This window comes from Panthera pardus, unplaced genomic scaffold (genome assembly GCF_024362965.1).
Source record: "Panthera pardus isolate Hobbes unplaced genomic scaffold, ASM2436296v1 HiC_scaffold_27, whole genome shotgun sequence".
Lineage (NCBI taxonomy): Eukaryota > Metazoa > Chordata > Mammalia > Carnivora > Felidae > Panthera > Panthera pardus.
Window position 1 is genome coordinate 67,072,189 of NW_026526843.1, and position 16,311 is coordinate 67,088,499.

The 16,311-nt window shown below is 36.7% G+C and overlaps 1 protein-coding gene across 9 annotated transcripts in view; it reads left to right on the forward strand.

The window, feature by feature from the left end:
* The window catches only part of HDAC8 (histone deacetylase 8), a 236,435-nt gene that overhangs the window by 34,969 nt on the left and 185,155 nt on the right, over positions 1–16,311 (forward strand). For 6 of the 9 annotated variants that reach the window (XM_053891487.1, XM_019439069.2, XM_019439075.2 and 3 more), the window contains exon 5: positions 11,543–11,650. The exons of the other annotated variants lie outside the window; for them this stretch is intronic. In XM_053891487.1, coding sequence (XP_053747462.1) covers positions 11,543–11,650 — 108 coding nt within the window. The remainder of the gene's footprint in view (positions 1–11,542; positions 11,651–16,311) is intronic. 9 annotated transcript variants of the gene reach the window in all.

Below are 16,311 nucleotides of genomic sequence, written 5' to 3' on the forward strand. Positions count from 1 at the left end.
GAAGCACAGCAATGAGGTTTGCACAGGATATTGTTATAGGAACATCGACAAGAAGCACTTAACCTCAGGTAGAAGAGGGGAGGCTTTCTAAATTAAGTGCTATCTCAGCTAAATCATGAAGAAATAGGCGTTAATGTTAAAAACAAAAAAGAGGGAAGAACATTTCAGGCAAAGGGGACAACAAAAGCAAAGGCAGGGAGGCAGGGAAAAAAACATGGTATATGCATGTCAGTATTGGTAGAGTACAGAACACAAAGATGAAATTAGAGTGTCTAAGGGTCATGGAAGGTTTTATATGCCATATTCAGATAATTTGGACTGTAAACACTGAAGAGCCACTGAAGGTTTTAAGGAAAATGACATGGTCAGAGCAGCATACAAGTGGGTCATGCTGATGGTTGTGTTTTTCTGTCCTAGAATACAAACTCCATGAGGACGAGGATTTTGTCTCAGTGCCTAGAACAAAAAGAACCTAGTAGACACTCATAGATATTTGTTGAATGAGGGAATTAACATAAGGGATCAATGTGAGGGACCAAAACTAAATGCAGTGAGATTGTGGCAATAATCTGGAGAGTAAATAATGAAGGCCTGACCTAAGATTGGCAGTGGGAGGTGCAGAGAAGGCGCTGGAGTCAAGAACTACGTACCAAGCGTTGGTCTGGCTAGATGGTGATACCTGCATGATTTTATCCTCCTTTCAGTTTAACATACTGTCATTCTGCTATGTCCTGGATACTACTAGATGTCAGGGACACAAAGAAAATTAATATCTATGCCATGCTTTTAGGAAGCTCTCAGTTTTGTGGGATAGACAGACCAATCTATGAAAGATAGATATGGTATAATGTATATATTATGTATCAGTTCTACAATAGAGTTCTGAGCTGATGGGGGCACCACATAGAAATGACTAATCCACATGGGGAAAAGCTTCATGGTAGTGACTTTTGAGCTGGTTGTTCAACATGGAAAAAGGAGTTGCCAGGCAGAGCAGGAGAGTGACATCCTGGAGTAAAGAATCATGTGTAGGCACATGGAATTGTGAAAGGGCTTGGTCAGATTCCAGGACCACTGAGAAGCTAGGTGTGGCTCTCCTTACAGGGATGGCAGATAGGTTTTATGTCATGTGCCAATTCCATTTGATTGATAGTGGCCACCAGTCAGAGATACCGCCATCTACCCAGACAAATGCTAGAAACACTGGCCTCCATCATCTCCATATCCTACTGATTCTACCTCCTAGTTTTTTACTCCAACCCCTTCTTTGTACCTGCTACTGCCAATCCCATGTCAGGCCTTCATAAAGGGCTGTGTTAAGAAAGATTCTGAAGCCCTTTCTGGGCTTAATGGGAAAGAGTAATGTGATCAATTAGCAATATCTGCCATGGGTATAAAAGTAAGGAATGGAAGTATGCAGTCATATCCCTGGGCATAGAGTATGAGGTCAGGAATGGCAGGAACTGATGCATTAGAGTCCAGTTTTAAGAATGTTGGCATTGAAGTACTTAATGGGCTGGAGGTATCTAGCTGATAGATAGAGAGCTCAGAAAATAGGTCAGTGATGAAGATGTAGATTTTTGGAATTATCTGTGTATAGATCAGAAGTAGATAAACTTTTTCTGTAATGATCCAGATAGTAAATATTTTAGACTTTGTGGGCCATAATGTCTCTATTGTACCTATTTAACTTTGCTCTTGTTGCTTCAGAGCTGCCATAGACAGTATTTAAGTGGATCTGGGTATGATTGTGTTCTAATAAAACCTTATTAACAAAAACACATCAGGCTGGTTTTGGCCTATGGGCCATAGGTTGAAAACCTCTAATGTAGACAGTACATAGCATACAGTCATGGAATGTAATAAAGTATGGTTAGCATCAGGCAAGACTTGAGTTCAGTCTCAGCTCTGTATTTACTAACTTTGTGACTTTGGACAAGCCAGTTAAACTTTTCCTGACTCTGTTTCCTCCTCTGTAAAATGGAGCTTCATGCTAGTGCCTACCTTACATACTTCCTGTGAGGAAGTAACTAAGCTATTCCATGGAAGCACTAATTACAGTTATTCCATGGAATAACTAAGCTATTCCATGTAAGCACTAATTACAGTGCCTAGCACTCAGTAAATGTTTGCAATTATTAATAGCATTATTACTATCGGGATTGTTCACATTGTTAGAGATTTTAATTACAGTTGTAAGAGTGGATGACATCACAGGGGAAAACTAGGTAGAGTAGAAGAGAATAGGGCATCAACATTTAAGGGGCAAACAGAGCGGGAGAAACCTGAGAAAGAACTAGCAACATTGTAGGAGAAGACTCAGAAAGAAGTATAGTTGACCCTTAAACAACATGGAGATTAGGGGCACTCTCCCCCTGCGTGGTCAAATATCTGCAGATAGCTTTTTTTTTTTTGTATATTGGACACACAATGTTACATTAGTTTCAGGTGTCGCATGTAACTTTTGGCTCCACCAAAACTTAACTACTAACACATATTTGCATTATATTCTGTATTCTTACAATAAAGTAAGCTAGAGAAAAGAAAATGTAACTAAGAAAATCATAAGGAAGGGAAATATATTTACAATACGGTACTGTATTTATTCAAAAAATATGTGTATAAGTGGACCTACACAGTTTAAACGCATGCTGTTCAAGGGCCAACTAGTGTACAGAAATCTAAGGAAGGAAAATGTCTTAAGTAAAGGGCAAGAAGCAGAAAGTCTTCCATGTTAGAAAAATGGGGAAAGGACACGAAAAGGCAGTTATCAAAAGACATACAAATGGGCAATAAATATTTATTTTAAAAAGATGTTCATTTTCACTGATTATCAAAGACATGAACATAAAACCATGTATCTTTGTTTCTTGTCTGTGAGATTGGCAAAGATTAACACAGTGTTACCAAGGCTGTGGGGAAACAGGCACTCTCCTGTACTTACTGGTGGGAACGTTAAGTTTTTTTGGACTTTACAGAAGATAGTTAAGCAATATGTATCAAAATGAAAAATAAGCATATTCTATGAGGCAGCAGTCTTCTCGGAATTTACCTCAAAGGAGATCGAAAATTTTACAAATGCATTTTAAAAATACATGCAACAATGTTGGTCTCAGCATTATGAGAGCAAAAACAACCTAAAATACTCAACAATAAAATAGTTATGGCAGATGCACACAATGGAATACTATACAGCTATTTAAATATGACAGAGTTCCATGCTTATTGACATAGAATGATGTCCATGGCATATTGTGGAAGGTTATAAAGCAGCAGTGTAATATGTTCTCCATTAAAAAAACTTTGCTTCCTAGCAAACAGTGTTTTTGGTTTTTTTCTCAGTAGTGAGATTTCAGGTCATTGCACTTTTTGTTCAAGTTTGAATAGTTGAATATATTTTACTGAACATGTGTCATTTTATAGAAACAGTAACAGTACCAAGTAGTATGCTGGTAACCCAGGTCTCTGAAAAAAAAAAGCCTTAAATTTATAGCATTTGCTAGTTTTGATGATATAAATACTCTCAAGGGCTTGTAAAATTCCTGAATAATTTAATAATCAGCACTTACTAGCTGGCTTTGACACACCAATGGCAATAACTGTTTAAAACAAAAGAAAAAATTGAAGTATGTTTACCATTATCAAATGCTGGTCAAGTAAGATGAAGATTAAAAATCACTTGTCTCTGAACCTGGTAAAAGGAGTTTCAGTGGAACAGACAGTTGCAGAGTAAATGGGAAAGAAAGAAATGGAGAGAGCAAGCAATTTTGTGGAAAATGGAAGGGAAGAAATAATAGCTTGAGGAAGATATGGTCAAGGGAAGTTTAATTTAGGGAGGTTGGGAAGAAATACCAGAGATAACATTATCAACTTTTTAGTTTATGTTTGTTTGTTTGTTTGTTTGTTTTGTGTTTATTTTATTTCTTATGTTTATTTCTTATGAATAATCTCTAAAGCTCGCAATATACTGGCACATGGATGTTCTTGAAACAACCCTTAGGTTTGGTATCATTATCATTCTCATTGTATATATGGGGAACCTAAGGCTCAGAAAGATGAAGTGGTTTGCCCCAGATGTCACAGAGAGTGAGTCACATTGGTGTGTACCAACTGGGCTTCACCCTCTGGTTAATCCCTGAAAATACCAAGATAGATAAAATGTGGCTGCTAACCCATATACTCAGACCCTTCTCCAACCTAGGTCTTCCTCTCCCATGTGTTTAGGTTCTTTTTCAGCTTGTCCTAGGCTGGCCCTGGTAAGTAAGCCATGAATCTTGTTTGTCCTTGCTTGCAATAAGAGAAGGAAGCCTAGCATGAGAGGGTAAGTAGTTATTAGTAACAATGAAGTATGTTGAGGACTGAGAAGTGTCTGTTTCATTTGGCAATGTAATGATTACTGGTATATTTTCAGTGGTGTAAGAAGAGCAAACTGAGGAGCAAAGGAATGATGAGAAAATAAAAGCAGGAGGCAGGGGGAGAGAGAAAGGAAGTTATAGATGAAACCTAGTAAAATATGGATAATTTTAAAAGCACTTCTTTTTAATGCTCAAATTATCCCAAATTTGGCCAGTGAGATCTCCTTCAATCCAGAACCTGTGTATTTTTTTTACATGACCCCATCAGTTCTTTAGTGCATCTTTGCTCTCTGGTGAACAAAATTTCCCCAGTTCACATTGAACTTTCCCCACTCCAGCCGTGGAACCAGTCATTTCTCTCAAAAGCCCTGGTTCCTATTAGTAGGAAACAGTATGTCATTACCACATACTAGGCACTAGGTATGCTCATTGCTACTGATGCACATTGCTTTTAGGCTTTTTCTGTAGACTGAGCTAGGAAATATGTATTTTTTAGAAATTGTGAAAATATTAATGGAAATGGGTTATAAAAGTAAAACAACAACAATAATAATAATAATCCATTAGTCCATAGTGATATTCAGTAGAGAAAGAAGGAAATAAGGGGAGAAAGATCTTTTTTCTAGGAAAATACTAGCTAATAAATATAGGAGGAAGATAGAATAGAAAATCACTTTATGCAGCTCCCAGTATAATAATTGATTTTGACAAAGATTATCAACTGAATGCTAAAACCATTGAGTAAAAAGTTCTTGGGGAACAGGATATTCACACAGTCTCAAATTATCACCCCACAAGTTCCTTGCTAATTACTAATGGGGAAAGGTCCATTTACAATGGGAAAATCTGGCAGTCACTAGGTTAAACAAGTGATTAAACCCAGCATTGTCAAAACCATGACAACCTGACCTTGTACCTCCTGATGTGATGTAATAAGAAGTACAGAGCATCATTTTTGAAATATTCTTGCCAAACATGTTTGACCTGAATCTAAATATGAAAGTAACAATTAGATATAGAGTGTGCGACTTCCAACAAGTTAACTGGCCTGGATTGTTCAAAAAGCCATTTTCATGAAAATAAGGTAGAGGAATTGTTCTAGATTGAAAAAATAGCATGAGCTCTAACAATAAAATGCAATGTGCCAACCTTGAATGGATTCTGAATTGGAGAGGGAAATCATAAACAGCTATGAAATACATTTTTGGAATAACTTAGTAAATTTGAATCTAGACTATGATATTATTAAATTAATATTGACTTCTCAGGGGTAATAATGTGGAAACCTTTTTCTTAGGAGATGCATGCTGAAGTATTTAGGAGTGAAGTGTCCTCATATTTGTAACTTACTTTCAACTGGCTCAGGAAAAATGTGTGTGCATGTGTGTCTGGAGAGAACAAATATGAGAAATTAGTAACAGTTTGTGGATCTAAGTATGAGATGTGTGACTACTTGTTGTACCATTCTTCTAACTCTTCTGTAGGGTTGAAAGTTTTCAAAATCAAAGTTAAAAAAACACTTCTTTTTAAAGCCTTGGAAATATATGGTGAGGTTCAACAAGCAGTGCTGAGACAATTGGATACAAACATGCAGAAAGGTAAAATTAGACCCTTACCTCATACCATACACAAACATTATCTAAAAACGGGTAAGAGGCCTAAATGTAAGGGCCAAAGCTATAAAACTTATAAAAGAAAATGTAGGATAAAATCTTTAAGACCTTGGGGTGCCTGGGTGGCTCAGTCGGTTAAGCCTCCGACTTCAGCTCAGGTCACGATCTCACGGTCCGTGAGTTCGAGCCCCGTGTCGGGCTCTGGGCTGATGGCTCAGAGCCTGGAGCCTGCTTCCGATTCTGTGTCTCCCTCTCTCTCTGACCCTCCCCCGTTCATGCTCTGTCTCTTTCTGTCTCAAAAATAAATAAACGTTAAAAAAAAATTAAAAAAAAAAAATCTTTAAGACCTTGGTAAAGCAATTATTTCTTGGGTACAACAACAAAAGCATGATCCGTAAAACGAAACAAAACAAAATTTCGACAAACTGGACTTTATCAAAATTAAAAACCTTAGTACTTCAAAAAACATCATTATGAAAATAAGACAACTCGTAAACTGGGAGAAAATATTTGCAAAATACATATCTGATAAAGAACTTATATCTAAAATATACAAGTCTTACAATTCAGTAATAATAACAGACACCCCAATTTAAAAATGGGAAGGGATTTGAATAGACACTTCACCAAAGACAATATATGAATAGTTAAAAAGCACATGCGAAGATGCTCAATATCGTTAATCATACAGAAACCCAAATTAGAACCACAGTGAGATATCACTACACACCTACTAGAATGGCTGTAATAAAAGATAGATGGTAAATGTGGGCAAGGATGTCAAGAAACAGGAACCCTTATACATTTCTGGTGGGAATGTAGACTGGTACAGACACTTTGGAGAACAGTTTAACAGTTTCTTAAGATGTGAAACTTATCATACATCCCACCAATTCCACTCCCAATAGAAATAAAAACATACGTCTACACAAAGACTTGCACAAAAATGTTCCTGGAACATCTATTTTGTTTTATTCTATTTGGTTGTTCATAATAACCAGAAAGTGAGAACAACCCAAATTTCCATCAGCTGGTGCATGGGCAAACAAAATGTGATATATCCATATACTGGAATACTATTCAAGGATTTAAAAAGGAATGAAGTATTGATGCGGGCTGCAAAATGATTGAGCCTCAAAAGTATTATGCTCAGCAATCATGCTCATAGGTATTTACCCAATTGTGTTGAAAACGTATGTCCAAACAAAAACATGCACACAAATGTTTATAGCAACTTTTCTCATAATTGCCAAAATTTAGAAGCAACCAAGATATCCATCAATGGTAAATGGATAAGGAAACTGTGTTATATCTATGCAATGGAATATTATTCAGCAATAAACAAATGAGCTATCTTGTATAACTAAAATAAGCTAAGAGGATAGAACTTAAATATTCTCATCAAAAAAAGATAAATATGTGAGGTGTTAGGTGTGTTAATTGATTAGATGGGGGTACACCTTTCACAATGTCTGTGTATCAAATCAACACAATGTACACTTTAAATATCTTACAACTTTATATGTCAGTTATACCTCAATAAAGCTGAAATTTTTTTAATATTTTTAATGTTTTTTTTTTGAGACCGAGAGAGAGAGACAGAGACAGAGTGTGAGTGGGGGAGGGGCAGAGACAGAGGGAGACACAGATCCGAAGCAGGCTCCAGGCTCTGCGCTGTCAGCACAGAGCCCAACGCAGGGCTCGAACTCACGAACCATGAGATCATGACCTGAGCCGGTCGGACACTCAACTGACTGAGCCACCCAGGCGCCCCTGGCTGAAATTTTTTGAATTGAGCTATCAGCCCATGAAAAGAAATGTAGAAATTTTAAATGCATATTGCTAGGTGAAGGAAGCCAACCTGAAAAGACTACATACTATATGATTTCAACTATATGACATTCTGACAAAGGCAAAACTATGGAGACAGTTAAAAAGATTAGTGATTGCCAGGGGCTTGGAGAGGAGGGGAGGAATAATTAGGCAGAGTACGGGGGATTTTTGGGGTGGTGAAACTATTCTATATGATTCTGTAAGTGTGACTACATGACACTTTACATTTGTCAAAACTCATGTAACTGTAAAACACTAAGAGTGAACCCTAGTGTAAGCTATTGATTTTAATAATAATATGTCAGCATTGTAACAAGTGTAATGCTAATGCAAGATGTTAATAGGGAAAACTGTATGTGGGGGAGAGGGTATATGGGAACTCTCTGTTCTATCTGTTCAATGTTTCTATAAATCTAAAACTGTCCTGAAAAAAACTCTATTAAGAAACTATGCTAAGTAAAAGAAGCCAGATAGAAAAGACCACATATTGTATAATTCCATTTATATGAAATGTTCAGAAAGATAAATCTATACAGAGAGTAGATTAGTAGTTTCCTGGATCTGGGGGTAAGATCAGGGATTAACTGTAACGGATATGAGGAATCTTATAGGAGGGATAAAAATGTACTAAAACTAGATTATGGTGATGGATGCCTAACTTAATAAATTTATTAAAAATAATTGAATTGTACACTTAATATGGGTAAATCTTATGGTATCTAAATTATACTTTAATAAAGCTGCAAAAAAATTCACTTGATCTCACATTTAAAAATTGTCTGTTATATATTAGTTCCTTATAACTGTGAATCATATAAATAATGTGTAGTAGGATCCCATGTTCATTGATGAGAAAACTTAATATTGTTAAGATGACAATACTCCCAAGTTGATCTACAGATTCAGCACAATTCCTACCAAAATCCTAGGTGGCTTTTTGTGGAAATTGACAAGGTGATCCTAAAATTCATATGGAAATGCAGGAGACCTACAGAAAGCCAAAACAATCTTGAGAAAGAACAAAGTTGGAGGACTCACACTGTAATCAAGACAGTGTGGTGCTGGCATAAGGATAGACATATAGATCAATGGAATAATGGAATTGAGAGTCCAAAAACAAATCCTCACATTTATGGTCAATTGATTTTTGATGAAGGTGCTAAGACCATTTATAGGGAAAGAATAGTGTTTTCAACAAATGGTGCTGGGACAGCTGGATCCACATGCAAAAGAATGAATTCGGACCTCTACTTTGTACCATACATAACAGTTAGTTTACAATAGACCACAGACCTAAATGTAAGAGCTAAAACTATACAACTCTTAGAAGAAAGCATAGGAGTAAATCATCATAACCTTGGCCTAGACAAAACCTTCTTAGATATATCACCAAAAGCACAAGCAAGAAAAGAAAAAAATAAATAAATTGGACTTCCCCAAAGTTAAATTCCTCAGGGCTTCAAAGAACACCATCAAGAAAGTAAAAAGACAAGCAATAGAATGAGAGAAAACATTTACAAATCATGTACAGGCATATCTTAGAGGTATTGCAGCTTCAGTTCCAGACCACTGCAAGAATGCAAATATCACAATAAAGTGAGTCAAATGAATTTTTTGGTTTCCCAGTGCATATAAAATGTATGTTTATACTGTAGTCTACCAGGTTTGTAATAACATGTCTAAAAAAACAATGTGTATATTTAATTTTAAAATACTTTATTGCTAAAATAATTCTAACTATCATCTGAGTTTTCAGTGAGTCATAATCTTTTTTGCTGGTGGAGGGTTTTGCCTCAATGTTGATGGCCACTGATTGATCAGGGTGGTCATTGCTGAAGGTTGGGGTGGCTGTGGCAATTTCTCAAAATAAGACAGTGATGAAATTTGCCACATATATGGACTCTTCCTTTCAACAATTTCTCTAGCATGTGAGGCTTTTTGATAGCATTTTAACCACAGTGGAACTTGTTTCAAAATTAGAGTCAATCCTCTCAAAACCTGCCACTGCTTTATCTACTAAGTTTCTGTAATATTCTAAATCCTTTGTTGTCATTTCAACAATCTTCACAGCATCTTCACCAGGAGTAGATTCCATCTCAAGAAACCACTTTCTTTGCTCATCCATTAAAGTTTTATCAAGAGATCACAGCCATTCAGTCACATCTTCAGGCTCCACTTCTAATTCTAGTTCTCCACTATTTCCACAAGCCTTCAATTTGTAAAAAAAAAAAAAAAAAACAAACAAACAAACAAAAAAAAAACCATTATCTGTGGAGCACAATAAAGTAAAGCATAATAAAACAAGTGTGCCTGTATCTGATCAGAGGCCTGTGTCCAGAATACATAAAGAACTCTTCCAACTCAACAATAAAGAGACAAATAGCCCATTTAAAATATGGGCAAAGGATTTGAATAGATGTTTATCCAAAGAAGATGCACAAATGGCCAATGAGCACATGGAAAGATGTTCAACATCATTGGTCATTAAGGAAGTACAAACCAAAACTACAATAAGATACCACTTCACACCCACTAGGATGGCTACAATCAGATGACAAATGCACATGAGGACAGGCGAAATTAGAACCCTCATACATTGCTGGTGGGAATGCAGCATGGTACAGCCACTTTGGAAAACAATTTGGCAGTTTCTCAAAAGCAAACCATATTACTGCAGATGCACACCATTATCCATTTGATGTTCTTAGGAACAGCAAGAAGGCCAATGCCACTGGAGCAAAGTCAGTAATGGGGACAGTGGCAGGAGAGGACAGAGAAATTGGTAAAGGCCACATCATGCAACGCCTTGTGGACCATGGTAGGATGTTGGATTTTATTTTGAATGTGATGGAATTTTGATCAGGAGGTCTTGGGTCTTAGTGAGTTTGTAGTATCCATTGTAAGGCCTTAGAAAGAGACAAGTAGAAGTAAATGACTACTGAGCAGGCTTGAAGGCCCATCTGTGATTGGGAACCATAAATGTGTAATGGTGTACATCTGCAGTTACATGGTTTGTTCCACTAGCACTTGGCCATCCTACCCAGAAAAAACAGGTGGTCACAGAAAAAACAGGTGGTCAGACTAGTTTAGGGTTGGGATTTGAGGTTCAGATACTAGGAGGAAACTGGCTAAGGTAGTTTACCATAGTAAACTAACTCATAAGTAAGTACTAAGGTAGGTTTTTACAGAGAAAAATCACATTTTCAGGAGTCTTTTAAAAAGGAAGTACTGTATTTCTGCCTTTTGCCATCTTTCACTGCTTTGCTGTAAGCAATTTAGAAGCAATTAATTTAGTGAAAGGAGCATTGAGAGGAGACTTAAATACGAGCCTCAGCTCTCCCAGTGACTGTGACACCAAGGGTAAATTGTCAAAGCCAACAACTGTAAGAAGACTAAAGAAATTATCTTTCTGGCTGCTTGTTAAATGATGCCAAGAAACTAGCTTTGTACCATTAAATAAAACTCTTCAACCTTTCTTGGCAACAATTCTTCCAAATTTCTTCCATGTTACCAAATTTCTCCTGATGCAGTTTGGCCCATTTTCCTTGTGCTAGCGATCACCTATACAACATCCCTTTGTAGAATATAGTTTAAATCAGATCCTACCCCTTCTTTGCTCAAAACCCTCCAAAGGCTTCCTATCTCACTGAGAATGAAGTCCAAACTCCTTGTGATGGCCCCTGTGATTTGGTCCCATCAGAACTCATCTTGTACCACTCTCCTTCATTAACTGTGTTCCAGCCACACTGGCCTTTCAGCTTCTCAAATAGGCCAAGGAAGTTCTTTCCTGCCTCAGAGCTTTTGCAATGCTGCTCTCTCTGCCTGGAAGACTTCTCCATCTCAGTATGGGTGAGTTTCGTTTCACTTTTCAGGTCTTTGTCTAAATATCACCTATTCAGAAAATCTTTCCTGACCAACCTATCTGAAGTAGCCCCCCCACACACACTCTGTTATTCTCTATCACATTACTGTGTGTTATTTTTGTAATGTTGCTTGTCACAGTATGCTGTTTTCTTGTTTGTTTTTGTATTTTTCATCTGCTTCCACATACCGCCCCACACACACACACTGTGAAGTCCTTGAGAATAGGTTATTATCTGTATTATCTGTTCCTCTTTATTCCCAGAGTATAAGACAGAGTGAGTGCTGAATACAAATTTGTATGTTGAGGGAGGAAGGAAGGGAAAAACCTCTTTTGTTACCTGCACCCAATAAGTAATTAAGATTATTCCTCAAACCCTTAGTTATTTGTATTGTCCTCTACTGGACTCTTCCATAAGTGGAATAAAATCCTGATTTCCTGACTGATCTTGAATATTAGAGAGAGGATTATCATATTATAGTCTTTCAGAGTCAGAACTAGAAGTCATCTATTCTAACCTCTCTCTCCATATAGAAACCTTTCCACAGCATCTATCCCAGGATTCCATAAGATGCCTCAGTGGGAACTACAGGAAGTAAAATGGTAGCTGAATATACAGGGTTCTGGACCACCCAAGTGTCCACCCCCTACTCACGCTTCAACCAGAAAAGTCTTGATTTTGTTTGTTTTCTATATTGGGATTCCACACAAAATTTCACTTGAAAAAATAAACAGTCTGCTGCTTAAGAGAAGTTTGAAAACTACAGATCTAGGACACCTGGCTGACTCAGTAAAGCATGTGACTCTTAGTCTCGGGGTTGTGAATTCAAGCCCCACATGAGGCATAGAGCTTACTTAAAAAGAACTACAAATCTGATCTATGCCTGAACATGCGTATCTTGATATTCCATCATGCCATTTTTACATCTGTCTTCAGTATTCAAGGATGACACTACTGACAGCAATCACTACTTGTGCATATGTTTTGTCACTATAAAGGCAAATCTACCACCAAATGATTCTTTCTACATTTAAAGCCTGTCCATTGGTTTGAGGCACTCACCATGAGTTAAATAAGGTGTTTATTTCATAGACTTACCTTGATGCTACACATCAAGATGGTCTGTGCGATCTCCTATCAGTCTCACTGAATCCTGTGCTGCAGTACTCAGAACCACTTAAAATATGACCTTACAGTATATCTTCCACTCTCTTTATTTATTTCACCTCAGTGAATTACCTTCTTGGTTTCCATATTAAATTTCATCAGAGTGATATCCACCCACTTTGCCAATTGATTCAAGTCATTTCAATTTTAAGTGACTTCAGTTTTTTGCTCTACCAAACAAAACTACTGCATCTAACTTAATTTTTTGGATATATTTAATGCAAAGCTCCCTGTTTTATCACAAATTAAAATTAAAAATAAGGCTAATGACATGTCTCTAGATCCAGGACCAGCTTCTGCCTAAATCCATGCTTTGTTTCTCTGTTTGTTTGTTCTGGGGGTGGGGGGGGGGGTGATGGAGGGGAGCAATGAGTCATGGACTCTGATTTGGGTACTGATCAGCCCAATTATTAGTCCAATGTTTTTCTAGTTTATCACATTTGAATTTGTAAATGTATAATCTGAACATTATTTTTCTCTTTTATTCAAGGTAAATAATATGAATCCTTTTCTCCATTCTTAAGGCATTTCATCATTCCATAAATACTCTGAAACAAAAATATATTTTTAGAGCCCACCATGAGCCAAGCACTGTGCTAGCTATTGAAGGTAAAGATGAATAAGAGATACAGTCCTTGCTCTCAAAGAGTTTATAGTCTTGTAGAGAAGAGAGGTACAGGAAGTAATCATTGCAAGACAGTTTGATAAGTACTATGGTAGAGGTTTGAATAAACTGCCAGAGTACAAAAAGGGAATCAACTTTCTTTGCCTGGGAAAGGAAGGTGGAACTTCAGGGCCATCTTCCCAGCCAGATCTTAAAAGATGGGTAAAAGGTTGTCAGAGGAGATGGAAGTCATTCAACATCCAAGACTACATATGTGCAAAGCCCCAGAGACTTAAAGAATATATTATGTTTGGGATAGAGGGAAAAGTTTAATGTGGTTAAGTTGTTAAGGGGAATGGTGAGGTAAGAGGCTTGAGAAGTAGGCAGAGACAAGACTATGAAGGGCCTTGTGTACTATGCTAAAGAAAGGATCTTTTTTCTTATAGGCATGCACACACATTGAGTGTTTTTAAGCAGGGTAGTGACATTGTCAGAATTGTGCTTTAGAAAGTTATAACGAGCAGTGTAAAGTGTGTGATAGGGAGGGAACACTGGGAGGAACATAGCACTACTGAGAACTCCACAGTATGTGGCCAATTCCCTAAGGATCCTGGGATATAAATCATTTTTGTTTTTCAACTGTAAAGGAGGAATAGCCATTTCTTCCCTTACTTCACATGGAGCCAATAAGAGTAAATGAGATCATATGTCCTTTGAGCCTCTTAGAAGAAAGCCTCCAGGTTAGGTCTAGGTAGTTGGAAATTGAGAGAAGTATAGTCTATACTGTATAATTTAACACTTTTTCATGCACACCTTATGGTTTTTTAAATGTGTATTTGCTTTATCTTACAGCTTGATTCAACTCAGTCATAATCTTTAGAAGGGTGGGGTCCAGGACACCTTGCATTGTCCACAACTCCTAGTATAGAGACAGAGCACAGAATGAGTCCTCAGCACCTTCCTGCAGACTGATTACATATAGTGTCCCCTCTTAGGCAAACTGCTCGAGACTGAGGTATCAGAAGAAGGCCACAGTTCTACTTGGGACTGGTAGCAACGTTATATTTCAGGGCTCATTTTCTAGGAGTGGCCAAAAAGATTCCAAGTCTTGTTCAACTAGGCCTATGAGTACCCCTTTACTTCCTGCCTTGGGTTTGACACCTTCTTATAAATATGAGGTAAATTACAAAAGCTCCCTCTATATAAAATAGAAATAATTATCATTTTGCTAGGAAGTCACAATCTACAGCTGAAAAATGTTGAGTAGAATATATATATGTATATACATATGTATATATACACATATATAGTGCATAAATTTTTAATTGTGAATAAAATTTCAAAATATAGTCATTTGTTGCAGAAAAAGTATAAAAATAATGCTCAACTTTTTATGTTTTGTCTTTTGGGTATTATAATTAATGTAGGCATAACTTGACAACAACCTAGATGTTTTTCATCCAAGGTTTGAACAATTTCAGTAATACATGGTAAAACTTTGTAAAGGGGCTTAATCCTATGACGAAGAGACATTTAAGGAGCTCCCACATGTTTTTCTTGTATGTCAAAAAATTATCCGAGATCTGCATCAGCAGAAGCTAGAAAGTCTGAAAGCATTCCCTGCATTTTGAAAGCAAGCACTCTTCTCTCTCTCCTGATTTGGCAGAGGTTGTGATCAGTTCACTGAGCAGAATGGCATTTCCTCCTATCCACACCTAATATAAACTCCAGCCAATTTAATGGGGTATATTTCGTAGTTGGGGATGCAAGCACATAAAGTCTTTGGCTCCTGAGATAGTCATCTTGTGTGCCAAGACCAGGTGCAGAAATACAAATACATATATATTAAGCCTGAGACAGCTGCTTTGCCAGTGTTTTCTGTTTTTTCTATTTAACTGGAAACATTGAACAGGTGCAACTTCCATCAATTATACATAAAATGTTATTTTTCTTGTGGAGGAAGAGAGTACATTTAATTCCTCAACTCTGTATTGATGTCTAAGCCACTGATTAAGTTCATTAATCAAAAGTTTAAAGTAAAAAGTAATATTTTTGATTAACCAGAATGCTCAGGAATGAAATATTCTGATTAACTGAATTTTCTGGTTTAGGGAACAGTTACATCAGATTTTTTATTTGTTTAATACATAGTCTTTAACCTTTTATAAAAGTGCATCCATAGATTTCTGCCTTAGTAAGCACAGTAGACAGGACCTGATTGAATCTTGCTACTATCACTTAGAATTACACAGTGTTTCTACACTCTTGATTCTAGTTGAAAAAGATCTTCCAAAGTAGTGGATATTGACTAAATCTTGGCTGAAGCTGGGGTATACACTGGGAGATTACTTTTGGAAATTGTTTGGTTTCCTGTTATTTATTTCTTTCCCTAAAAGCAAAGTAATATAAAAGAAAAATTCACTAGCCAAGTGAAGACTTTGATTTGCTAATCTATACTTTACTGAATAAAATCATATTTTAGAACAGGAAAATTCTACCTGTCATCAGAGAAAAACATGCTAAAAAGTTTAGATGCAGAAAAATGAGACCTTGCATGTCTAAAGGAAACAAGTGAATTTAGTTCATCATGACCTGTCTATTCAATTAATTCCCTTACTGAATTAATCTTACAGCAATTACCAGGGACCTACTCACCACTTTGTTCTGTAGTGAAAATGTTAGGTTTTGTTTATAAACTATCTTAAGATTCCTGGTGGTAAATAGAACGGTTTTACACTTTTCCCACTAGTTTACCTTGGTCTATATAATTATCCAAAGTGAAATATGGTCCATGAATTCTGAAAGTTGCCTTCTAAGCACTTTTCACCGTAATGAATTCATAGTAACTTTTTTTTAATATTTATTTATTTTTTTAA